Source organism: Alosa pseudoharengus, unplaced genomic scaffold (assembly GCF_046254945.1).
Source record: "Alosa pseudoharengus isolate Yale_2024_CS ecotype anadromous, Long Island Sound unplaced genomic scaffold, YU_APseudo_1.1 YU_APseudo_1.1_scf_13, whole genome shotgun sequence".
Classification (NCBI taxonomy): domain Eukaryota; kingdom Metazoa; phylum Chordata; class Actinopteri; order Clupeiformes; family Clupeidae; genus Alosa; species Alosa pseudoharengus.
The window spans coordinates 29,397,859-29,425,358 of record NW_027468598.1 but is presented as its reverse complement, the minus strand read 5'-3'; the positions used below and the strand labels follow the sequence as shown (position 1 = coordinate 29,425,358).

General features: G+C 44.1%; 2 protein-coding genes across 4 annotated transcripts in view; both read left to right on the top strand.

Annotated features, from left to right (window-relative positions):
• Positions 1–1,434, top strand: part of egln2 (egl-9 family hypoxia-inducible factor 2) — a 31,285-nt gene extending 29,851 nt beyond the window's left edge. For all 3 annotated transcript variants that reach the window (XM_076282791.1, XM_076282790.1, XM_076282789.1), the window contains exon 6: positions 1–1,434. This exon is cut by the window's left edge and continues 697 nt beyond it. The gene's annotated coding sequence lies outside the window, so the exon portion shown is untranslated.
• A 3,871-nt stretch (positions 1,435–5,305) lies between these two features.
• On the top strand, positions 5,306–12,352 carry tmem160 (transmembrane protein 160). Its single transcript, XM_076282788.1, has 4 exons — positions 5,306–5,592; positions 8,386–8,410; positions 8,719–8,811; positions 9,163–12,352. The coding sequence occupies exons 1-4, from the start codon at positions 5,359–5,361 to the stop codon at positions 9,501–9,503; spliced, it is 693 nt and encodes a 230-aa protein (XP_076138903.1). The 5' UTR covers positions 5,306–5,358; the 3' UTR covers positions 9,504–12,352.
• The last annotated feature ends 15,148 nt before the right edge of the window (positions 12,353–27,500 follow it).

The following is a 27,500-nucleotide window of genomic DNA, read 5'->3' as shown; positions in this document are numbered from 1 at the left end:
ATCGCCAGCCTATAACATATATCCTGTTTGTGACACGCCCAGCCTAGCAACAGGTACCACCATGACAAGTGTGCCCAGACCTTGAGCTGAAAATGGAATAACAGAACATTCACTTGAGGAGAAAAGACACTGAATACATTGACCCTTTACATTTCAAGGACTAAGAACTGAATCTTAGCAACTGTGTGCACAGTGAAGGCCAGTTGCAATTCTTGAGGCAATTCTTCTGAGGCAAGTGTCTCAAAGGGTGTGTGTGTGTCGTAGTATTGTAGTAGTGTAGGACTAAAACAGTCATGCACTGGGGATACACAACTGTACATACGTGTGTGTGTGTGTGTGTGAGAGAGAGAGAGAGAGAGAGAGAGAGAGAGAGAGAGACAGACAGACAGAGAGCTTGTCCCTTTGTCCCAGAAGAGGTGTAAAACAGGGTTCAATAAATGTGTATGTGTGTAGGTGTGTGTTTGTGTGAGGAAACAGCTCTTTAAGTGACCTTGTCCTTGTACCCCTGTCAGGATGAGGGCCTTATCCACTGGCAACAGGACTTCACACAGACAGCTGTTAGAGTTAACCTTGATGTTAGCCTGGAAAACAACAACAACCCAGAAAAACAAAATGGCCACCTATTCATTTAATGGAAGACATCTGTTACTTTCGGCCCCAGTCCAGCCAATAAAAGGCCTATTGGAGGTGAAATGAAAGGGAACTTTTCGGCTTTGCAGTAGTTAGAGTGGGATCTGCGCAGGCCTACTGTACATCTAACACGATCACAGCACAGTTATCTTCTTGGATAGACAGTATCAGAGCACATGCAAAAACACCAAGCGGAAGATCAGCAAAATAAGCAACAAATAACTTAGCACAGCATGCTTAATAAAAAATAAAACAAAACAAAAAAAAAACACCCAGTAACCCATTTGCTGTCTTAACCAGTGACACTTCCATCAAAAAAGAATACATTTCCCAGCAGGCATTTCAGTTTCAACTCACACTAGCAGCATTTGTGAATATCTCAGAAGAATGAGATGAGGAAATGGAGAACTACCCTTATACCGTGAGATTACTGGAGGATGTGTCTCTGTGTAGAAGTCCCATTTCATGTTGGTTGGGTCCAGAAATGGCTTTTCATTTTGGTATAAAGAAAAAAATTGTGCCAGATTATTATCACAAGAAGTAAATTAATGCACTTTATTGTTGAGAAAAATGTGTGAATGAGAATGAGGAGTGAGAGAGAGAGATGGACATGTAATGAAAATGAAAATGAAAATGCTGTGGTTAATATGATTAAAATGCAATAGAATTAAAAAGAAATGAAAACAATGGAAAACAAAGTCTATCTTTCTGATATGTTAACCCCCTGGAGTTTTATTTTGTTTCCATTCTTTTGTCTTTTGCAGTATTTAATTAATTCATTAAAGCTGGTCAGTGATTTGGTAAGACTGTGTGTGAGCAGTGTGTGATTGATTGCTGTTGTTCCTGTTGTGTTTGTGTGTGTGTGTGTGTGTGTGTGTGTGTGTGTGTGTGTGTGTGCTGCTCCTGGACGCACACAATGGGGAGATGTGTGTGGCGAGAGGGACCCCCTCACCACTTTGATGTACAGCCTGCTGCGTAGCTGTCCAGGCTAACCTCAGTGACTCCCATACACACACACACACACACACGGTCTGCCATTGGTCCGGCACCTGATCAGAGCCAAATCCGACCCAGAGTTGAACTGGTTCTGAATGATCCAAACCCAGTCAATGTGATACAGAAAAGTATGGAATTAGGAATACATGTTTTCCAAACCTGGGAAAGTATGTATACTTGGGTGAAAGTTTTGAAAAAGTTTTGTTCATAATTAACAATGTCTTACAACACTACAAAATATGGAGGTCTTAAAGAACAAATGAACTTTTCTTCAGAAAAGGGCAAGCACTCTAAGCTTCTAAGTACCCACTCTAAGTGACTTACAGTGTAGTGTAGTATATACACTTCCAGGTATGCTCAAAGATATCAACCTATGGCGAGTTGTTACGACTTTGTGGTTCAATTCAATTCAGCTTTATTTATAAACCACATTACATGCATCAAGGTGATTTACAGAGACAGGGTTGACCATATTTTTCATAGACCAAGCACTAAGATCACGTGGGGAGAGAGACATTTGTCACAGGAAGAAACCTTGAGAAGAACCACAGTTCATTTGGGGTTTTGGTTTGGTTCTCGTGGCTGGGTTCTTACATCCAACATAATCATCCAGTGTGATTTAAAAATACTAGGTGAGGTACTGTAGGCCTCTCTCTTTGTGTGCGACGCAAAAGATAAGGGTCCAGGTTTTTTTGTTGACTGAGCTTTTAAACATAGCCCTTCAGTCGGAGAGTTGGGACCCATACTGTAGATATGTTTTTTATAGGCCTATATATATATATAGGCCCACTGGTTGGCACTCTGGACTTGTAACCTGAGGGTTGCCGGTTCGAGCCCCAACCAGTGGGCCGCGGCTGAAGTGCCCTTGAGCAAGGCACCTAACCCCTCACTGCTCCCCGAGCGCCGCCGTTGTAGCAGGCAGCTCACTGCGCCGGGATTAGTGTGTGCTTCACTGTGTGCTGTTTGTGTTTCACTAATTCACCGATTGGGTTAAATGCAGAGACCAAATTTCCCTCACGGGATCAAAAAAGTATATATACTTATACTTATACTTATACTTGTTCTTTAATGCCATATCTACATATAAGTATACAGATGCCATATATATTCAAGTATACAGATGCCCATTATGGGCAAGCATTCATCCAATGTTCCAAAGGCACATTCTGCTTAATAATTTTAAAAGGCTAACTGAGAAAACATTGGAGAACCCTTTTGCAATTATGTAAGCACACAATGTAATCTGAAAACTGCTGCCCTGGTTAAAAAACAATGCAACTGATCTCAGCTGGTATTCTGTCTATAATGGAGTGAAATGGAAATTTCTACATGACCCCAAACTTTTGAACGGCAGTGTATATATATATATATATATATATATATAAATTAACCCATATTATGTTCAATGGACCCATATATTCTTTTTAGAAGGTTCATACTAGGGTCATAATAATTTTAATCACACTAGTGTGACGTTACCTTTGGAGAGGATAGATGTCAAATATTTGCATGCAGGTATGGTTTAGTGTAACAGACACGCAGAGAGATGAGCATGTGGTGAGCAGAGTGGAAACTCAGCCGTCGGTCCAACCTAAAGAGAGAGAGAGAGAGAGAGAGAGAGAGAGAGGGAGAGAGAGAGAGAGAGAGTAATGCGAAGGGCAGCGAGAAGGCTAATTGGGAATGTATGACGCAGAGGAAGAGTGGAAGAGATTGGGACAATGTAGGGCGGGCAGATGGAGTGAGTGAAAAGAGGAAAAGAGAAATGAAGAGAATGAGAGAAGTATGCGAGAGTGTGTGTGTGTGTGTGCGTGTGTGTGTGATAGGTTGGGTGGTTGGTTGGCGGGCAGCCCACAGGCAACACAAGGTGATTAGTGTGTGTCCTCCACACTCCGTCCAGAGCTGAGCTGAGCTGAGCGGTACAGTCGGTCAGTCACACTCTGTACTCAGGACAAGAATAACCCCATGAGATCACTTACTCATCCCACAACCACACACACACACACACACACACACGCGCGCGCATAAACACACACACACACACACACACACGCATAAACACACACACACACACTCACTCACACACACACACACATAAACACACACGCACGCACTCACACACACACATGCACTCAAACACACACACACACACACACACACACACACACACACACACACACAGACACACACAGACAAATACAGACACAGAAATAGACACACACACATACACGCAGACATACTGTACACACACACTCGTACATACGTCCAGGGCATGCTATCACTTTCTGCCCTGCCAAAATACACAGAAGATACCACAGAGCCCATTTGCACGCACCCAGCCTGGACATAGACAAATGTTCCCATGTCGTGTGGAAATAGGACACACAAACACAACACACACACACACACACACACACTCACACACACACAAGGACGCATGTTACATGAGACAGCTCTTTTCACACACATGTACAGGACAGAGATAAATGTTCTCGTGCTATAAATTTCCACAGCACATGCATGCACACACACAACACACAAACACAATAGCTTTACTTGTTTCAGGGAAATGCCTCCACGTGCCTTGATTTGTGAGTGTAACCAGTTTATCTAATGTTTTTGTGGATCCATTCTACTTAGTTTATCTTTCATATTTCAGCCTTGTTAAGGGCTTACAAACTTACACACATCACCATGAAACAATATAGGCAAGGCAATGCAAGACCGTTTTATTGATATAACACATTTACCAAGGCAGTTCAATGCACTTTACACAGGCATAAGTAGAAATAAGAAAATTGGATTAGGACCAGAAACAGATAAAGTCCTTTAAATGATTCCCTGTTAGTGTTACTGAGATGACAACATATCAAAGAGAAAAATACAACAGTCCAGTGACAGTATAAAAATGTTTGTGTGTGATGTCATACTTTGTGCTTGCTTTATGACAGCAACCAAGGTCAACTTGGCTTTACATCAAAGGGATCACACACATGCAACACACAAACATAACACACAACACGCACACATTTACACACACACACACACACACACACACACACACACAGGAAGCAGGAAAGAGCCTGATCACAACAAACACACACACACATACACACACACACACAGAGCCATACACGTGTGTGTGTGTGTGTGTGTGTGTGTGTGTGTTTGCCTCACACTTAGACACACATACACACTGGTGTTCCTACATTCAAACCATATTAATGCATTGGCATATTCTGATTATATTATATTATATTATATTATATTATATTATATTATATTATATTATATTATATTATATGTGAGCGGCAAATTAAGTCAAACATGGACATGAAACTCAAAGTTCTTGCACTTACAGTGCATCTTCTGTGTGTTATCGCCCTCTTGTGGTTCTTGGCGACTTGTAGCATGTACGTGTGTTTTGGTTTCGAATGCATGTTATTGCAAAGCACGCAACATAACTGTTGTTGCAAATCACTTTGGGTCTAGTTGTTCGCTGCAAAAGTGCGAAGAAAGGAGTTCAATCATTTTAAGATGCAATCATTTTTAAAACTCTCTGATGGAATGGAATGGAATTGTTTAATGGTTTCAAGGTGCATTCTTTCTCTAGATGGCGCTACAGAAAATATGTAGAGCTCTGCTCTTTGAGAATCTGCTCTTTGGAGGAACTCGTCTAATGTGTCAAAGGTTACGGGTCACGAAAAGGTCGTGTTTTGATTTCGTAGACGAATTATGGCCGCACTTAGCACTAGTTGGATAAGGTATAGGAATTTTCCTCGACTCGCGTCTCAGTTTTACCGCGTCCTGAAGAATGTTGGGCCGCAGATGTCGGCCACGTTGGTGCGGCGACTACACCAGAGTCCACGCTCATGGGTCGTGGAGAAGGGTGCGTGGGGCAAGGCTCGTCTGTCAGAGACTCACCACCTGAATCACCAACTGACAGAACTGGACAAGGCAGATGCTCTGGTAAAACGACAGCAATGAAAAAGACTAAAATAAAACCAGTAGTCATACCGAGTGTTCCAGAAAGATACTGGCTGTAGCCAAAGTTCGTCTTTCTTGAACACCAGTTAGGCTAGGCTACTAACTGATGTAAGTTAGTGGTCACACTTTGAGAGGCAGGTATGCTCGCGTCATACACACTTGATCACAGCATAGCTTATTGCAAGAGTCTTTTCTACAATATCACATGCTGTTTAATGTCCGAAAAGAACTTCCCTGTCAAAAATATTGTAGCCTACATTTAAGTTATGACCGAGGAAGACGTCAATTACAGAGTGACCTAACGTTATGCCGCAGTGGCTAACAGGAAATGATTGCGAGAAAGCAATCGATGCAGCCTAGTAGTTGCCATTGCTAGTAGCCTAGTCATCAAATATTTAATCCATAATGATTGTACGGTGTTGCCCTATGAAGTGTAAGGCGGTAGACCGTGGTAAAGTTGGTTTTATATTGGACGTTGGATATTCGACACATTCGAAAAATCTATTTAGCACTGACTATATGAGGGTCGAGTTTGTGTCAAACCAACTTTAATGTGTTTGAACAAGGCCTGCCTATATTACACAAAGCTTCTTTTGTCCAAAAACCCATGTTTTGATTTTATGATTTTTTTATGCTGATAAAAGATTTCAATCTATTATGCGGCTTCACCTTTTGACTTATCCATACTAAAACACATCTCCTGAACTCGGCTTACTGCCCTTTCTAGTACACAAAGCTCCTTTTTCCCTAAAACCTACTCTTTGATTTTATACAATTTGTAATGTTAAATCTTTCAAATCTATTATGCGGCTTGCACTTTTGACCTACCCATGTCAAAACTCATCTGGTGAACTTGGATTACTGATATATATAGTACACAAAGCTTCTTTTTCCCAAAAACCCATTCTTTGATTTTTATAAATATTTTTAATGTAAAAAAAATGCATCTATTATGCGGCTTGACCCACCCATCTCAAAACACATCTGCTGCACTCAGGTAACTGCCCTTCATAGTGCACAAAGCATCTTTTTTCCAAAAACTCACTCTTTGATTTTACATTAATTTTTTATTATTAAAAATGCTATAAATCTATTATGCGACTTCCCCTTTCGACCTACTCATGTCAAAAAACATCTGCTGCACTCAGCTAACTGCCCTTCATAGTACACAAAGCTTCTTTTTTCCAAAAACTCCCTCTTTGATTTTATATTAATATTTTACTATTCAAAAATGCTATAAATCTATTATGCGTCTTGACCTTTTGACCTACCCATGTCAAAACACATCTATTGCACTCAGGTAACTGTCCTACATAGTACAGAAAGCTTATTTTTTTTTAAACTCATTCTTTGATTTTATATAAATTTTTTAATATTCAAAAATGCTATAAATCTATTATGCGACTTCCACTTTCGACCTAGCCATGTTAAAACACATCTCTTGCACTCAGCTAGTCCTTCATAGTACACAAAGCTTCTTTTTTCCCAAAACTCCCTCTTTGATTTTATATAATTGTTTTACTGTAAAAAAAAAATATATAAAATCAAAGAGGGAATTTTTGGAAAAAAGAAGCTTACTATGAAGCTTGTACTATGAAGGGCAGTTAGCTGAGTGCAGCAAATGTTTTTTGACATGAGTAGGTCGAAAGGGGAAGTCGCATAATAGATTTATAGCTTTTTTAATAGTAAAAAATTTATATAAAATCAAAGAGTGAGTTTTTGGAAAAAAGAAGGTTTATGTAGGGCAGTTAGATGAGTGCAGCATATGTGTTTTGAGATGGGTGGGTCAAAAGGGGATTGCACATAATAGATTTATAAAAAAAATGTACAGTAAAAATATATAAAATCAAAGAGGGAATTTTTGGAAAAAATAAGCTTTGTGTACTGTGTAGGGCAGTTACCTGAGTGCAATAGATGCATTTTGACGTGGGTAGGTCAAAAGGTCAAGCCGCATAATAGATGTATAGCATTTTTGAATAGTAAAAAATTAATATAAAATCAAAGAGGGAGTTTTTGGAAAAAATAAGCTTTGTGTACTGTGTAGGGCAGTTACATGAGTGCAATAGATGTGTTTTGACATGGGTCGGTCAAAAGGTTAAGCCGCATTATAGATTTAAAGCATTTAAAGCATTTTTTTACATTAAAAAATATTTATAAAATCAAAGAATAGGTTTTGGGGAAAAATACTATATACTGTGTACTATATAGAGCAGTAATCCAAGTTCACCAGATGTGTTTTGACATTGGTAGGTCAAAAAGGCAAGCCGCATAATAGATTTAAACCTTTAACATTAAAAATTGTATAAAATCAAAGAGCAGGTTTTAGGGAAAAAGAAGCTTCGTGTCCTAGAAAGAGCAGTAAGCCGAGTTCATGAGATGTGTTTTAGTATGGGTAAGTCAAAAGGTGAAGCCGCATAATAGATTGAAATCTTTTATCAGCATAAAAATGTCATAAAATCAAAACATGGGTTTTTGGACAAAAGAAGCGTTGTGTAATATAGGCAGACCTTGTTTAAACACATTAAAGTTGGTTTGACACAAACTTGACCATCGTAGTCAGTGCTAAATAGATTTTTCGAATGTGTCGAATATCCAACGTCCAATATAAAACCAACTTTACCACGGTAGGCGGTAGACTATAGTTCCCCATATAGCATCTTTTTGCAAAACAGCCACTATGTAGCCTAAGTTACTAACGTCCTATTCTGTGACCGCGTGCCTTTGGGTCATGTTGAACTTGCCCTCTGATCATGTTATTTTCGTGTCTCGTTTCAGATGCTACGGAAATCTCATGAAACAGGTGAGGGCTGTTTTCTGGTTTCTGTTCACTGTCCTCTGTTATCAGTGTAGCCTACATGTATGTTTTTACGTTCTACTGTTCATCCCTTTTCTTTGTAGATTATATTTCTGAAGTCTTTATCCCTTGTTACTTTGCGCGCTATAATACAGAGAAGTAGTCTCCATTTCACAGGACTGAGAAACAGAACGTATTGCCTTAATAACTAGTAAGACAGAAAAGATGGTATGCGTGGCACTATAATATTGAGAATATGCATGCATTGGCAAAATACTACTTTGAGACCCTGTGAACGTCTTGTTGTGTTCCAGGCTTCCTCTCCTGGTTCCGGAACGGTCTGTTGGCCACAGGAATTGGCGTCATCGCCTTTGTGCAGAGTGATGTGGGACGTGAGGCTGCCTATGGTACTGATCTGTGGAACAGAAATATATTAATTCACTCATTGATGGAATAATACATTTGTGTCAGTTGCATGTTGTTGAGAGAGAGGAATTCCTAGCATGCAAATGGCTCTGGACATTTTAGCATATCCTCTGTTTGCACAGCGATGCACAATTTGGCAGTCATGGACATTTTTCTTAGTGATAATATTCATGCAGTATATGTAACCAAATTGTGTCAGTTCTGTTATTAGTTCCAACACACTGTGTGTGTGTGTGTGTGTGTGTGTGTTGTCTGATGTCTGATGTGTGTGTGTGTGTGTGTGTTTGTTGTCTGATGTGTGTGTGTGTGTGTGTGTACATGTACGTGTGCAGCCTTCTTCATCCTGGGTGGCGTGTGTGTGTCCTTCGGCGGCGCGTCCTACGTGGGCAGCCTGCTGACGCTGCGGCGCTTCATGCTGCTGTCGCTGCCCGCGGCTCTCCTGCAGACGGCCGTGGTGTCCAGCGCTGCGCTCTTCTGGCTCTGCGCCGTCTCCCTGTACGTGGGCCGCCTGGAGGTGGAGATCATCCACGAGGACGACGACGACGACTACGACGACGACGACAGAGACGCCAACGACCACAGAGGAGGCAGGAGGAGAGGCGAGGAGGACGAGGGGGAGAGGGGGGAGTGCGCCGACTGCAAGGCCCGCCGCGATAGACGTCAAGACAAGTGAGAGAGAGAGAGAGAGAGAGAGAGAGAGACAGACAGACAGACAGACAGAGAGAGAGAGACAGAGAGAGAGAGAGAGAGTCAGAGAGAGAGAGAGTCAGAGAGAGAGACAGAGAGAGAGACAGAGAGAGAGAGAGAGAGAGAGAGAGAGAGAGAGAGAGAGAGGATTAGTAGAGGAGGGGGCAGGGGGCCTTGCTTAATGAGTGGTCTTCTAATGTGAGAGGGGAAGAGTTTATTTTTGAGAGGTTTTGACTATACGTCCTTTTCTGTAGGAGAATCAGACAGTGAGTGTATGTGGATCCTGAGATCCATTGCTGTGGCAATATAATCATTTGTGTGCGCTTGAGCGTTAGAGAAAGAGAGAGAGAGTGAATGTGTGTGTGTGCGTGTGTGTGTGTGTGTGCGCGCATTTGAGCAGGACAGAGAGAGTGAGTGAACTTGTGTGTGTGTGCGCGTTTCAGAAAGAGAGAGTGAGTGTGTGTGTGTGTGTGTGTGTGTGTGTGTGTGTGTGTGTGCGTGCGTGCGCATGTTTGAGAAAGAGAGAGTGAACATGTGTGCGTGCGTGCCTGTGTGTGAGAGCAGTAGGAATAATGATTTGAAGAGAAACATTTTGTCTTTATTTTTCCATGTTCTTCAAACCTCACAATTATTTATACAGATACAGACTCTAAGTTTTATTTTGTATTTTATTTTGCTCATTTTTTATATTTTCTGTCTGACTACTGTATAGTGGTGTTTTGTACACCTGCTGGGGGAGCTCATCAAGCACTCAGAGCATTTCAGAGTACACACACACACACACACACACACAGTTTCTGACTGTGACCTGTCTCGGTCCACACTATTGACCCTTTATCTGAGAGCAATGGAGAAGATTAAAAATGTTCAAGAATATTCAATATTGACACCCATGTCAAACTCTTTAGCAGCTAAACCCAAAACCTACTTTACTGTTATCACGGCGCTACGCTGTTGCCATGTTTTGACTGGCCAATCAAGAGTACCGCCTGGGACGTGTAGCCAATCAGGTGCTAAGTAATGTGTTTGAATGGGTTAGGTGGTGTGTGAATATTTGTGTTCACATACACACACACACACACACACACACACACACACACACACACACACACACACACAAACAGTGTGTGAATGGTCAGGACAGGAGATTAGTGGACAGTCATATAGCAGTGTAACATGAAGAGAGGGACATTGGATGTCATTTGAACCTTCTCAGGTAACCTGCTAGTTGACAAAAAATAATTAATTACTTGAAATATAATGAAAAATAATGACTTTTGTTTGTGTGAGTGTGAATTATTATTGCATTGTGTAAGATAATATTGAAGTTACATTGATAAAAATCTGTTAGAGATAGGAATGCTATTTGAAAAAGAAAATAATTAAAACAATGAATATTCCAAATGGCTTCGTTCATTGGAGCTGCTTAGCCATCAGCCTGGCCTGGGGGGGATCTGTTGGCTGGCTCAAATCTAGAACAGATTGGAGCTAAATGTGGGCCAGTTCTACTGTAGATCTGATCTAGAATGGTAGTCCTAGCAGGTGAATTAGGGACAAGCCTGGAGAGTAAGTAACTCAGAAGAAGGGCCCTGTGGCTTTGTTGTGCAGGGATAAAAGCTGTGGAGCTTCTCTATTAGGAAGTTTACCACTTAAAAGTCTGCATTTTCAGTGAAATATTCACACAAAATCACACAGGTAACGTTAATTAAATACATGTGGTCTTATCAGTCTTTACACACCTGGAGCAAAATTCGCTCAAAGTAATTTTTCATCTCAACGAATTTTGTCCTTGTGTTACGAGACTGATAAGAACACATATATATTTAATTATTACCTGCGTGATTTTGTGTGAATATTTCTTTCGAAAATTCAGACTTTGTGTGAAGAGGGCTTTACTCTGAGTTAATTTACCCTGGCTTGTCATTAATCTACATTCTTGAAATAGATCCCTGTAGATCTACTCAAGAGTCAGCCAGGCCTTTGGTTTGAAGCGTTATATCCTGACACACCTCAACCAGGGAGACTTGTCTGAAAACATGGACACCTGGAGCTCTTTAAACTGTGTTTGTACACACTAAATTATCAGCAGTGTGTGTGTGTTTGGAGAGAGGGCAACATCCTCTAACGATCCTTACCGTATACCCTGGTGTTTACTTGGTTTACTATGGAAGCATGCTGCAGAGTTATTTAACCACGGGAATGTGCCTGTCTGTCTGTCTATGCCATCTCTACAGCTAGTTGGCATTCAGATCGATGTTAGTTGGGTAGTTGGTATTTGGATTGACATTAGTTGACTTGCTAGTTTGCTGTCATTCAGACTGACTTCAGCAAGATAGTTGGCATTCACTTTGACATTAGCTGGTTAGCTGGCATTCATATTGATACTAGCTGTTGTTCAAACTGATCACCTGTTGCTCTCAGTAGCAGGCAAGGGTAGGGTGCTGATGCAGGTAGACAGCAGCTGTGAGGCACCGTGGGTCAGGTCTACCTTGTAGATGGATTCACCATTCCAGTCCGATCGCTGTGTTCTGGAATAAATAGATAGATACTTTACTGATTCCCAAGGGGAAATTCAAGAATAAACAATCAAAAGTAAAGCAATGTGTGTGTGATTCAGTGTCTGTGTGTCGGAATCAAAAGTGTGTCTTGGGGCTCTGTAATATATTCACTATAGCCTGTTTCTGTTTATTTTCTGCCATTTATTTTTCTCTCTTGCTTGAGTTTTAGGTTCATGTTCAGGAAAGATGATTAATCTTGCACATTTGTGGAAAGAGTTTCCTGTTATTTGTAGATGTGTTTCATGTGAAATATTTACATAAACACAGCTGAACTTGATGTGTGATTTGTGTCATTTGTAAGTTACCTGTAATGACTTGATATTTATACATTACTTGTAAGATCCTGTTTACAGTGAAGATGGTATCACCCAAAGTTTTTAATATGACTAAATCTGAATGACTGTACTGTGTATCACTTATTTTTTATAGAAGTCTTTGTGCAGTAGCACAGTTTTCTTGCTCCTGTGATACTAATGTGAAGCAAAAGAAAATTACAGTTTCTCAATGTAATCTTTACAGCTTCTGACTGTATAATTTATGATGTAGTGCATAGTGAACACTAGGAATTATTACTTTTACAGGCAGATGCTTTTTTATCCCTGAGCTATGCCAGCAGAGGGTAGTGTTGAGCTTAGTTAATGGAGCACATCGATGCATTCGGAGACTTGCTTCCAATAGAGGAGGAATTGAATTTGTTTGGTGTTTAGCCCTATATTCCGCAACAAATCAATAACTACACCTAACAAATTAAGAAATTTAATTTTGCATCACTCCCATTTAATGTCATTGCCTAGATAATATGCATAAACTGTTCACGTAGACATGAAAAGTCTACTGGAAATGAATTAATCAGTCCTGAGAAAAATATATATTTAGATGTGGATGCTTATTTTAAAAAAGAAAGACAATTAGACTTAAATATCTTTATAAAATTATTTGAAATACAACGGTATACTGACTATTTTTGTATGACATTAATTCAAATATACTATTATCTGCTGTAATAACAAATCAGTAAACAGTCCACTTCCATAAGACAGCATTATATAATGTTTACTATATACTTTAGGTCCATATCATACTGATTACAGTCCTGGAGGAAGACTAAAAAATATACAGGGTTCCCACTGGTCATGGAATTTCTGGAATATGGAATTTTGGAAAGTCTACTCCACAGATGGAATGTCAGGGAATTTTATCATTTTGGGGACAGTAATAAAATATCGGGGAATTTTGTTGTAACAGTTTGAAACTTACTTTCCAAAATACATTAACAAATATCTCCCAGTCTAAAAAAGTATTAGTTACTTTAACACTACACGACTGTTCTGAAATCTTTGGTCGGTATATTGTACCCTTTATTTTATAGTAGGTCATGGAAATTCAGTTTTTTTGAGCAGGGAAATTCAGGGAAAAGTCATGGAATTTTATATTTCACTTAGAGTGGGAACCCTGAATGATGAACAGGCAAAACATGATGCTGCCTTCTTTGAGAGATATGGGACGCAAAGTATATGCACAAAAATTGTGCTCACAATGACATATAAAGATCTGCTAATGAATCCGTTTCAGGCTTATTTACATAGTACAAATGGTTAATTGCAGAAAAGTATATTTTTAAAAAGCTATAAAAAATAAGGTTGTTGTTGATCATGAGACATGAAACCTGAGTGAGGTATAATAAATTCCATCCACACAGACAAAGGTCTAACCCAGAAGAAGCTTCATTTATCCATGCATATGGTGAATGATTTATGCCCTACTATAAATCTATGCATGTCCATAAATTTATTCACTGAAAATTCATTACTTAAAAATGATAGAATACTGCCCTTAATTATCGAAAGCACACAGGTTGAATCTACTCATCATCAGTTTTACCTGAATCTAGTGGTCTACGTGATGCGCAGGACTACGCAGTGTACCCACTTAAAAAGCATCACAATCTCAGTATACCCACTTAAAATAAGCAAGGATACGTATTCATTTGGGGTTGATCACAGTATACCCACTACAGCTAACTACTATATTACAGTATATCCACTACAGCTAACTAGACTACACTGTCTGAATCACTCTTCAGCTGTTTCATACCTGCAATTTGATGCTGTCCAAAGTCTGTCCATCATGAAGGACTCTGAAGGTTAAATATCTCTATCTCTCTTTTCTTCCATCTTTCTGTCATTCTCACTCTATTCTCACTCTATTCTCACTCCCTAACGTATTGACTCACATACGGTCTCTCGCTCATCCACTCTCATCCCTCCATCTTTGCTTTTCTCTCTCATCTCTGTCCCTCTTGTCTCACTTTTTCACTCACATGTTCTTTCTAAACTCACTCACTCATTTACTCATTCTCTCTCTCTCTCACACCCTCACTCCTTCCATATATTCAACTCCACTCCTCTGCCTGTTGCTTTTGCCACACACACACACACACACACACACACACACACTCAGTTCAGCTCAACCTTAAACGAACGTGTCATGATGAGACAGGTTAATAACCATGTGGCCCTAGTAATATGTCCTGTTTAAAGTGACCATACAGGTGTTCGCCATCAGTCTCTTTGTCTCGGTGCTCACCTCTCATCGTGTCTCGTCTTGTATGTGTGTGTGTGTGTGTGTGGGCCTAGAGGCGTGAGTGGTGTGAGGTCGTGAGACGCCTCTTCCTCCTCCTCCTCCTCCTCCTCCTCGTTGGCGTTTGGTGCAGTTTGTGTTCGTTACTCATTCTGGGCGTGTGTCAGTGCAGCAGCACGGCCTGTGGCCTCGCCGCTCTCCTCTCCTCTCTCTCTCTTTCTCTCTCTTTCCCCTCCTCTCTCCCTCTCTCTCTCTCTCCCTCTCTCTCTCTCTCCTCTCTCTCTTTCCTCTCCTCTCTCCCTCTCTCTCTCTCTCTCTCTCTCTCTTTCGTTCTCCGGCCGCGTCTGACTGCGCACCTCTGCTTGACATGCAGGGCATCCGTGTAGGCCCCCGCATGTCTAAAGGGCATTGCGGCGAAAACACACATCAACACATACAAGTACACACACACACACACAAGAGTACACACATTCACACACATACAGGTATACACACACACACATATACATACTCGCACACACATGGAAGTACATACACACAGAAGTAGACACACCTTACATGCACGTATACACACTCACATACACACAGAAGTACACACTCACACATTTAAATTCGAGTACACACACTCACAAATACCAGAACATATGAGTACACACTCACACAAGTCCACAGACACCCGCACATACAGGTAAACAAAGACAAATGCACATCCATACACACGGTCATACACACTTTCACTGACTCACACAGACATACTTATAGAAGTCACACATCCCTGTCCTCACTATGCTGCAGACAGCCAGGCACACTCAGTTCCAGACATACATTCAGATGCACACTCAGTTCCAGACATACATTCAGATGCACACTCAGTTCCAGACATACATTCAGATGCACACTCAGTTCCAGACATACATTCAGATGCACACACAAAACTCAAGTCGCATTGCCAAAACATCTCTACATACACAAGTACATATAAAAAATAGAACATCATATGTTCTGAACAGCTGTCTCTCTCTCTCTCTCTCATACACATACACACACACACACACACACACACACACACAGAGAGAGAGACAAGTGGACTCAGACTTTAGTACTCATGTTTAGAGATATGATATAACTCACGATTTAAAAGACTAGCCAGTAAAAGTTCAGAGGTGGCTATGACACACTCTCAGATTTATGCTAAACTTGTAAGTGAGCAGATTGAATAAACCACATGGACATCTGATGCAGACAGGTGAACTGGGGAGTACTGACTTGGCTGCAGATGTGATATGTAGTCGTAATATATTGCTGAAATATATATTCACAAGGATGTAGTGATTTACTGACTGCTGGTTTTGGCAGAGAGGTGTCTGGTTGTCCACAGAGAGTGAAATGCAGTGGCACACACACACAGAACAGCATAACAGGTGTGTTTAGACAGCAAATCAAGCGACAAACACAAACACGCCAACACACACACACTTTCCCCCTCTCTCTCTTAGATACACACGCGCACACACACACACACAAGCATGCTTGCATGCATGCAAAAGTCCCGCGGCTTTTCTACCCAACAACTGCTCTTCTTTAGTATGCAATCGCGCCGGTCGTCAGGAGGGAATGATTCTCACACTAATGAAGGGCGGTCTGCCGGCGGAATGTAAAGCAGGAGTTAACCCATCTTCAATGTCACAGGCGCTCCCCCGGGCACTCGGAGACAACAGCGCACCACCGCCCCAACCGACCCTGCCCGCCCGCCGTTTCAATCAAGCCCACGGCCTTTCGTCTCCGTGCGCTCAAACCCTTCGCCTTGACAGCACGATTGTGATAGACCGGTGCTTCAAAGCACGCGAAGGCCGGCCGTGAGTTCGCCCAATTCATGCGTGGCTTATGATGAGCACGGCTCAAGAAAAACGGCCGGCGTTTCCCCCCAGTTAAAGCGTAAGCGGATGTCTTCAGAAGAGAAAGAGCGGCTTTCAGCTGGGGCTCTCGCGGGACCTGCCACGGACGTTACTTATCCGTCAATCTGTGTCGAATCAATCGCACGCAACCAGCTCCCCTTCATCTCCCCCTCGTCTCTTTGGTGCACTGATTAAGTGAGAAGGTCTGGATTTAAAACGTCTACTCCGGACCCTTGTTGCTGGTTAATCAAGGGATGTGGAGTCGTTTCTGACTTGAATATTGAAACATCCTGCAACTTTTCCCACAAATGGAGCAAGTCTTGCATTAGGCTACTTAACCCAACACAGATGTAATGTTTTCTTTATAACAAGTTAACACTCAATTTAACGAAACATTCATGAAGAATAAGACTCAATGTGTTTGTTGTCAGCAGTTTTACAAAACATCTATGGTTGTATTTCATATCACTGCAGGACCCGATGTGTAAACATGAAAGAATACATCAAACAAAAGGAATAATGGTGCTCCTCTACTGGAATAAAGTTTTTATTATTGTCATCATCCGTAATTTTATTATAATATTTTTACAGTTTATTTTTTCTTATTTAAATGGATGGTATATTCACAAACATTTGAGTTGAATGAAACAAAACAAACAAAAAAAGGTTAGAATCACAGTGATGGCAAAGGTTAAGAGGATATCCCAGCATATGAGCAACACACACACACGCACACACACACGCACACACACACACACATATAGAGTATAAAGATATTGTTTCTGTTTTCATTCATTAGAAGGAAAAAACTTGTCATCAGATGGCAATCTTTCACTGCTAAAGGTCCAACTCTGTGTCAGACTCAGTGAAACACGGAATGGCGTGAATTTCTGCTGCACACTTATCAAGTACAAATGAGTGACTGTTCCCATTTGCATCTGTGAGAAAGCAGTTCAGATCATTTTGCTACTGTCAGTCGTTTACCAAGTCATTTCAAAATCTGTCCAAAAGCTCATTTTCACATCCTTTCATTTTTACTTTCACAGTCAGGATTTTCATCAGATATTTTTATCCTTTTTAAGTGACCAAAGCTGGCCCGTGGCCCCATATATTTTTTATGTGTTTTTAAAAACACATGCATTGAAACCCTTCCAGTTCAAACAGAAGCGTCTTAGCCATCCACTGCCTCTGTTGTGGCCACACCTCCAAGAGAGTCTCATTCTTTACACTTCAGTGAAAGAACTGTCTATAGGTGCCTTTGATAGAAACAGGAGTGCTGTGTTGTAACATAGATACTTATAGTGTTGTAAGTGCTCAAGTATGATGTGGAAGTCATATTAATAATGATGGGATACCCACTCCATCCAACCCAGACATTTTTAGGGGTTAAAATCATGGCGGAGAGGGAGAAGTGAGGAGATCAATGCAGCGGATATGCGTTAAATGCAGAATGGTACGGTAAGGGGACTCTTTCGGAAGCTCTAGTTTTATCTTTTAAAGGGTCACCCATGTTATAAAGGTTGACAATCATTCTAAAGGGTCAGACAGTGAGTCTCCTCTGAGAAGACTGTCAGGTGTTATATCGTTGGTAATGTACAGAGAAGGATGAGAAGATGGCGAGGTGTCTCGAATCAGACGTTCTACAGGAGAAAGAATGTGTGTTTTGGGTACGAGTTGTCAGTTGTGTGAGCTACTGTGCTTTTTCCCCCCCGAGCACCAAATATTTGTTTGTACAGATGTCATATACACACACACACTCTCTCTGTTATGTAGCCACTGATGTGTGTTAAACCAGGGCTGGAATATTGGAAGTGCGCCAAGTCCTTTTACTGTATGTGAAGCTACCAAACCCCACCGATGGTCAGATGAATGATTCCAAACCCTGTGTATACAGAAGTCTCTTCCACACTCTGTGAAAATCCCTGTATGAGTGTGTGTGTGTGTGTCCATGTCTGTGTGTGTACTGTATGAATGTGTGTGTGTGTGTGTGTGTGTGTGTGTGTGTGTGTATGTGTGTGTGTGTGTTTGTTTGTGTCTGTGTGTGTGTGTGCATGTTCATGTCTCTGTGTGTGTGTGTGTGTGTGTGTACATGGTTCTCTCATATGTACAGTATGGCTTTAATGGCGTGTCCAGGCCGTGTCCAGCCCCAGTGGTTTCCCTCTGACAGGTGCGCAGGAGCACAGGTGAGGTCCCAGAGATGCCAGGCGTGTCCGAACGAGACAGGAGGCGGGCGGTGATGGGAAGACTACAGAACTGGCACCACCTGCCCACCGTGTCTGGCCAGCGTCCACTGCCCCCCCGCGCTGGCACTGCCCACTGCCCTCAGGTCTCCGAGTGTGCTCTGGGCGAGAGCCATGTCGCCCGCTGCTCACGCGGTCAGTCTCGGATATTCCTGGAGGTGCCTCTCCACCTCGCACCACCGTGCCTCTCACTCTTCCTTTCAATTCTCTCTTTCTTCTCATCCTCTCTTTCTCTCAGTTGTCTCTTTCTTCTCACTCTCTCTCTCTCTCTTCCTCATTCACAGTCTCTCTTTGTCTCTTTTCCTGCCTCTCTCTTCTTCTCTCTCTTTCTATCCCTCTCCATTTCTCCATCTCTCCATCTCTAAGGGTTTTAATTCAGCCTGTTCAAGGTAGGCAGGAATATTGAGCCTTCATCCCGCCCCGCCGGGCTGTATAAAAAGGTCAGAAGACGGAGGCGTAGTCTTTCGTGTTTCGTGTCTTTCGTCTTTTCGTGTTTTTCTGCCTCTGAGTGGATAGTGGTCTAGGTCCAATCGTCGTCTAGGTGAAGTGGGAGAGCTGTCATGGCTGAACGGGGGTGTGATGCAATCTATCAGCTATCCACAACCTAGCAGCAAGACTATGCTTTCAGAGCACACAAATCTGATGTGATACGCATTCACATGATTAACATGAGCATGATCACCTTCGCTCATAAATGAGCTCAGATTGCAAGAGCCCGCCTGCGACCCTCATTGTTTTTAATTGGAACATTATTTCCGATGCGTGTTATGCCGCATTCTGGATGTCTCAGAATTCCGAAGGTGCTGCTACATGATATTTCCAAACTCTGATTTTAATGTTTTTGAGTTGAATGTGAACCCAATAATGTGGATGAGTCATCAGAGGACTTTTTCTTTATTCTTTATTCTTTATTCTAGCTCATTTAGACACTGGCTCTGCACGAATCTTCTCACACATTAAAAAAGGTTTTTATCCTTTGCTATGGTCAATGTCTCTGTTAGAGTCTGTTTCGTGACAATGTTGAAAACAAATATCTGTGGCTTCAGTGCAGCTGAATAAGAATTATGTGCCACACTGATGCCAAGGGCTTTTTCTTCTCAGGGCTTCTGAGTTAAGGTGGCTTTAAAGTGTTATTTTCTAAGTTGAAAATGTTTGTGTTTTCCGGGTGGTCTGGAATGCATCATCCTAGGGGAAGTTAGACACTAAGTTAAATGTCATGCCTCTGGTTCCGGAATGCCGGCATGCTGTGTTTGATTGACGGCAGTTATGGGTCTTTTTCACTATCTTTCTTTACCTCTATCCATCTCTCTCCTTCCTTCTATCCCCCTCTCTCTTTGTCTCCACCCTAACCCCTCTCCCTCTCTCCTCTCTCCTCTCTCTTCCTCTCCCTCCCTCTCTCCTCTCTCTCTCTCTCTCTCTTCCCCCTCTCCCTCAGTCCTCCTCCGGTCCCGTGGCTCCCCTGAGGCCGCTCATGCAGAAGGGCAGGCCGGCCGAGAAGGCCGCCTCGCTGGCCGAGAAGCCGCTAAAGGGGGGCAGCGCCGCGATCCTCTGGAGGTGCGGGAAGAAGGCGGCCGCCGGGTGGTGGTGGTGGTGTGGGTGGTGGTGTGGGTGGTGTGGGTGTGTGTGCGTGGGCGGAGGAGGAGGCGGAGGGTTGGGCTTGGCCGCGTGGTCCGAGCGCAGGCCCTGCGCGGCGGCGGCGGAGGAGGGGGGCGAGGCCGGGTGCGTGGGGGGGGGCAGCTCAGGGGGCGCGTAGCGGATGGTGCTGGGGGCGTAGAGGCTCTGGGGCCCCTGGGGGCCGAGCGCCAGAGGGTGGAAGAGCACCCGCCCCGAGGCCCCGCCGCCAGCGGCCGCCGCCGCCGTCAGTCTCTGGAGCAGCTCGAAGTCCGCCACCCGACCGCCGTGGGACCCCAGCACCCCCCGATCGTCCCGCGAGGGCGGAGAGAGCCCCGGGGGCGACGCCGAGGGTGGGGCCGGGGGGTAGAGGGGCTTGGGCGGGGCGTCGGAGAGGTCGGTCGCCGGGGCGGGAGGACTGCTGGCCTCGGCGAGGCTGCCGGGGGTGGGCGTGTGTGAGGAGGGCTGGGTGTGTGTGGACCAGCGCCCCCCTGTGGCCACCAGCGCTCCTACGCCACCTCCTCCTCCTCCTCCTCCCATGCTGGCACTGCTGATGCTGGCCGCGTCCCTCTCCGTCTTTATCCCCGGGGAGACAGCCGAGGGCACGGCGCTCCGCAGCTGCCTGATGACCGCTCGCCCGTTGTGGATTCTGTTACCGTCGACCCCCGCTGCCGCTTTGGCTACTGCCCCCATGTCCTCGCTCTTGCCCCTCTTGCCCCTGCCTCCCTCCTGCTGTTCCCCCCAGGCGCTCCCCTGCTCCTCCTCCTCTTCCTCCTCCTCCTCCTCCTCCTCCTCAACGTCGCTCTCGCTCCCGGGTTCGGAGGAGACGGCCGGGCTCTCCTCGCGCGGGCGGAACTCCTGCACGCGCCTCCGCGCTCCAAGAGGGGCTCCGTCGGGGGAGGGGCTGTGTCGACGCGGCCTCTTCCTCCTCTCCTCTGATTGGCTGGAAGGCGGGTGGGCGTAGGCTTGTTTCAGCTCCGACTCCAGTTTGCCGGCTTTCAGAGCGCCTGTGAAGAGCAGTGAAAACAGCTTTATCTAACAAGTGTTTGGGTGTGTGTATCTCTGTGTGTGTGTGCGTTTCAGTATATGTGTGTGTGTGTGTGTGTGTGTGTGTGTGTGTGTGTGTGTGTGTATCTGTGTGTGTGTGTGTGTGTGTGTGTGTGTGTGTATGTGTGTGTGTGTGTGTGTGTGTGTGTGTGTGTGTGTGTGTGTGTGTATGTGTGTGTGTCTGTAACATCTCATATTAGAGGAAGAAACAGAAACACTTTTGTCTGTGTATGTGTGCATGCATTACAGAAAATATAAATGTTTATATTAGTGTATGTGAGAATTTCTTATGTTGTATGTTAGCGTATGTGAGCGCACATGCATATTGTATATGCTTGCATGTCTGTGTATAATTATATTTGTCTCAGAAAACTGACTGTTTACATAAGTGTATGTGTATATTTTTGTATGTCTGTGTGTGCATATTTGAAAGTGTGAGTTTTGGATGTACTGTACATGTGTTATTTGTTTACCTGTGTGTGATATAATGTGTTAATAAGATGTTTGCATACCTGGAGCCTTTGGGGAGATGTTACGAGGGGATGAGCTGGCACGCTCCAGTCGTTCTGCCCTGAGGCCTTCTGGGAGTTGTAGTAAATCCAACGCCATGTCAGGCAGCTCAGTACGACTGTTTCAAATAAGACACAAACACAACAGAGGGAGCATGAGAAACCAACAAAACAAACAAAACAAACAAACAAACAAACAAACAAACAAACAAAACAAACTCACAAACAAACAAACAAAACACCTATAAATACTTTGAGACCACCATGTGTCTGTATGTCTTACTCCAGTAGATATTTTCAAGCATCGGTTCAAAAACCCACAGCTAAGTATCACTCAGAAAGGAGGAAAGCACTTTACAATGCATACAATGTTTCTCTCTCTGTGTGTGTGTATATGTGTGTGTGTGTGTGTGTGTGTGTGTGTGTGAGTAGGAGGGACTATGTAAATGTTTCTGCATGTATCTGAGTGTCTCGATCCGTTTATGTCTGTCTACATTCCTCTCTCTCAAGTCTGTGTGTGTGTGTGTCTCTGTGTGTGTGTGTGTCTCTGTGTGTGTGTGTGTGTGTGTGTGTGTCTCTGTGCTCTGTGTGTGTGTGTGTGTGTGTGTGTGTGTGTGTGTGTGTGTGTGTGTGTGTGTGTGTGTCTGTGTGTGTGTGTGTGTGTCTGTGTGTGTGTGTGTGTGTCATTGTGTCTCTCTGTGTGTGTGTGTGTGTGTGTGTGTGTGTGTGTGTGTGTGTGTGTGTCTGTGTGTGTGTGTGTGTGTGTGTATGTGTGTCATTGTGTCTCTGTGTGTGTGTGTGTGTGTCTGTGTGTGTGTAAGATGTTTATCTCCTGAAAGCGAACAGTAAAGGGGGAATAGGGGAGAGGGGTAGTCAATGGTACCACTTTATCCCACTCTAACCCCTCTCCAGTGCACACACACACACACACACACACACACACACACAGACACACACTCCACTCACACACACATACATGGCTTGAGAGAGAGAGGAGCAAAGACAGGCATAAACAGACAGACACACACACACACACACACAAACACTCTGCGGCAGTTTACACCCCCTCCCGCTAGCGAGACCGAGCTTCAGCAGGGGCTGTGGAAGTTAATTAGCTCTTGTAATTACAGTACTAATTAACTAAAACACCATTCAGCCAGAACAATTTTGACATCCATTTGCTGTAATTATATATCACCAGTCCAATTATCATTGAAATTCAGCCTGGTTCAGTGTGTGTATGTGTGTGTGTGTGTGTATGTGTGTGTGTGTGTGTATGTTTGTTTTCTTTTTGAGCTCCTAAGCCTCTTATGCTGCATGTACTTATGTGTGTGTGGCACTGTTGTTTGTTTCTGTGTGCGTGTGCATTTGCAGCGTGTGTTTATGTGTGTGTGTGTGTGTGTGTGTGTGTGTGTGTGTGTGTGTGTGTGTGTGTGTGTGTGTGTGTGTGTGTGTGCGCGTGTATGCGTCCGTGCGTGCGTGCATGCACGTTTGTTCCTGTGTGTGTGTATGTGTGTGTCTGTGTGTGTGGGTGTGTATTTATGTTCCAGTTACCAAAGAGTTGTGCGTGAGAGAGACAGATGAGGAGACAGCAAGAGGACAGAAAGACTGTGACTTTCTAAATGAACACAGAAGCCTCTCACACACACCTCATCTTTGCAGGTACAAAGTTCTGATCAGACTAATGATTCCAACACTGAGCTCCACGTTGACTGTTTAATCACCAAATAACGTTTAGGGCTACTGCCATTCTTCAGACTTCAACTGAAGAAGGGCAGTAGCCGAAACGTTACTTGGTGATTAAACAGTCAACGTGGAGCTCAGTGTGTGGATTCAATTTTGTTATTTTATGTTCTACACTTTTGGAATTCGGCACCTGCCAGTTGTTGGATGTGTGCGCCTCCTCACTTAGAATTCAGACTCATGACTCCCACATGGTGAAGGAGAGGATGAGGGAGAGCATATCATATGGTTCAGCAGCTACTTTTAATTGGAAATTGAGCATGATGGCCTTTGGGAGGGCATCAGAGTGTATGTTGGTGTTTGGTAAAAGATGCGAGTATCGGTATCTGAGCTGCCACTATCTTAGTTGGAGCACTCCCCATTCAAATTCAACTCCTAGCCCGCAAATCACCTGCAGCTTTGCAGCAACATTTCCACAGATATTCCCTGAGAGTCAGAGTCTGAACTGATACAAAATGGTCCCAATAGGATGTAACGCAGCAGTTCAAAAATAGAAAGAAATGTATAAACAAAACATGCTACACACTCAATCACTTAGTTGCCCCAAAACACACTCGTGCACACACACACACACACACACACACACACACACACACACACACACACACACACACACACACACACACACACACACACACACACAGAAAGACAATCATACACACACAGTCAACACATGCCCACACACACACACTGAGTGTGGATCTGACCTGAGGACGTAGTTGACCCAGATGATGTTGCGCTCGTGGGGCGCCTTGTGGTTGATGGAGACGGTGGCACAGGACTGGACCCACAGGTAGCCCCCCCTCCTCTGCAGCCAGCGGTAGTAACCCGTTACCACCTGACCCTTACGCAACACTGAGGGAGGGAGAGAGAGGGAGAGAGAGAGGGGGGGAGAGAGAGGGAGAGAGAGGGAGAGAGGGGGGGAGAGAGAGGGAGAGAGGGGGGGAGAGGGGGGGAGAGAGAGAGAGGGAGAGAGAGGGAGAGAGGGGGGAAGAGAGAGGGAGAGAGGGGGGAGAGAGAGGGAGAGAGGGAGAGAGAGAGAGGGAGAGAGGGGGGGGGAGAGAGGGTCGGAAAGAGAGAGAGGGAGAGAGAGGGAGGAAGAGAGGTAGAGAGAGGGGGGGGGCAGTGAGAGGACAGAGAGGGAAAGATAAATGAGAGAGAGAGAGGTAGAGAGAAATAGGGTGAGAGAGGGAGAGAGAGAGGTAGAGAGAGATTGGGTGGATTGAGGGAAATAATGAAAATGTAAATACGCAACAGTACACAATGCCACAGTACAGAACATACCAGGGCACAACACAACATACATCCAGCCCCCCCACATACACACACACACACACACACACACACATTTTACAGTTTGATTTACTGTAAACATTGCTTTTATCAATGTACTTTGTACTTTTATCAATGTACGCCTGTGGCCTTTCCTTCTATGTGTGTGTGTGTGTGTGTGTGTGTGTGTGTGTGTGGCCTAGCTATCTCAGCAGCAGTGACATGCTTGTGATTCTGGCCATCATCTGATCTCATTTAGTCTCCTCTCGTCTCCTCTCGTCTCGTGTTGTATAGTCTCATGCACTGGCTCTTTGACTCGAATGGCAACTCAGGCTGGTGGGCTTTTATCCCTGAGTGCGTATTAGGCTGTCATGCCCTCAGAAACTAACAGGATCACACACACACACACACACACCCACACACACACACATAGGTGCTCGGACATGAGATAAAAAAATGTGTGTGACACCTACATGTACACATCCCTTAAACACACATACAGTACACATCCCCATATGTACAGACACACCCACACACACACACACGTACAGTCTTCGTGGCTCTGCCTGATGTTCTCCAGGTCCTCCACGTGGATGAAATGGTAGCAGGTCTGCCCCACCACCTCCGCAGGGCTCAGGTCCATATACTCAGAGATCCTGTGTGTGGAGAAGAGACGTACACACACACACACACACACACACACACACATACAGAGAGATGCAGTGAAGCAGTGTTACATACATGTACACCTGGTCTAACGGTCTAACTGTTCTGGCTGTAGGTGACCAGGTGAGGGGTGTGCTAGTGCAATACACACCGGTTCTCGCAGTAGGTGACCTGCAGGTCCATGTTGACCCGGCAGACGAACATCTGGCTCTCCATGCGCACCTCGTTGAGGGTGGAGGGCGGGAGCGTGTGAGCCAGCGCCACCAGTCCCAGCGGCCGGTGCAGCGAGCGGCCAGAGCTAGGCACCAGCGCCGGGCGACAGCGAATCCGACCCGTCACGTGGATCACCTGACAGGAAGTGAGGGAGAAGAGGCGGAGTTTAAACACATGGCGTGCAGACAGACATACAGACCCAAATGGTCCGATTTCCACAGATTCACTCCTGATGTGAAGTGGAATCATTTTAGAGGACTACTTTTTACTGAACTCTCTTTTGCACAGGTAACGGTATTAAAATGTTCACTTTCAAATTCCGTTGTACATGTACAACGACAATAAAGATATATTCTATATTCTATTCTATTCTATTCTAAGAAGGCATCTGAAGACAGACAGTCCTCTGCATCTGTGGAGGATAAAGATTGGCTTTTGATGAATGTGACTGTTCCCAATGAATAAATGTAAACATAATCATAAATGTCAAACACATGGACCAGGTCTAAAGAAAGATGGTCAAACAGCACTTGAGTCTGGTACAAATCTGGTTATTACCTCTATCTGATCTGGCTATTGTCTGTCTTTATTATATGGCTTTTCTTCATAATGTTAGTAGAACGCTCCATTTACTTGAATAGGATTTCCCAATTATTCATATAATTACCGCTGAAAAAATATAATTAGTCCGGTCACTTCTTGCAATGGAACTTCATTCAAAAGTGAAACCAGACGGTTGATCAGCTGTGTTCTAAAGAATGTTTGATTCAAGTTTAGCGTGTGTTGCAAACTATTTGTTTCTCAGCAAAAGTCACGCTGAAACGGCAAAAAATAAATGTAAAGAGACATATCATGTCCGACACACAAAGCTGGCAAAGAGCTTGACTTAATCTTCACTCGGAACTGCAGCACAGACACCCTCACGGTGACGCCTCTCCATCTTTCTGACCACTTCTTCATCCGGTTCAACGTCAGCCTGACAGAACAGCCTCCGGCTCCTCAGCCGATGGTCACGTTCCGCCGCAACATCCGGAACCTGTCTCCAACGCACTTTTCCTCTGTGGTTGCCTCCGGCCTACCTCCACTCAACACCTTCTCCTCTCTGGAGGTTAATGAGGCCACAGACTCGCTCTGCTCCACACTGAGCTCGTGTCTAGACGAGCTGTGCCCTCTTACCACAAGGCCAGCTCGATCCAAACACTCTCATCCATGGCTAAATGATACCCTCCGATCGATCGCAGCGCACCAGACTCAGAGCCGCGGAGAGGAAATGGCACAAATCCAAACTAACTGATGACCTCAAAAACTACCAGACACTCCTGGCCTCCTTCTCAGCCAGCATCACTGCTGCTAAGACGGCTTTCTACAATGACAAAATCAACAGAGCTACAGACACTCGAAAACTTTTTTCAACCTTCAAATCGCTACTCAACCCTCAGATGCCTCCTCCTCCATCCAGCCTTACTGCAGATACCCTCGCCTCATTTTTTACAAACAAAGTGGCGGCAATCAGCGGTCAATTCTCTACATGCCCACTCAACGCATCGGACTCAGATACCGCACTCCTACAACCTCTAGGGACTGCTAGATCATCTTTTTCAGCATTCACGCCTCTCTCCGAGAATGAAGTATCTAGACTCCTGACATGC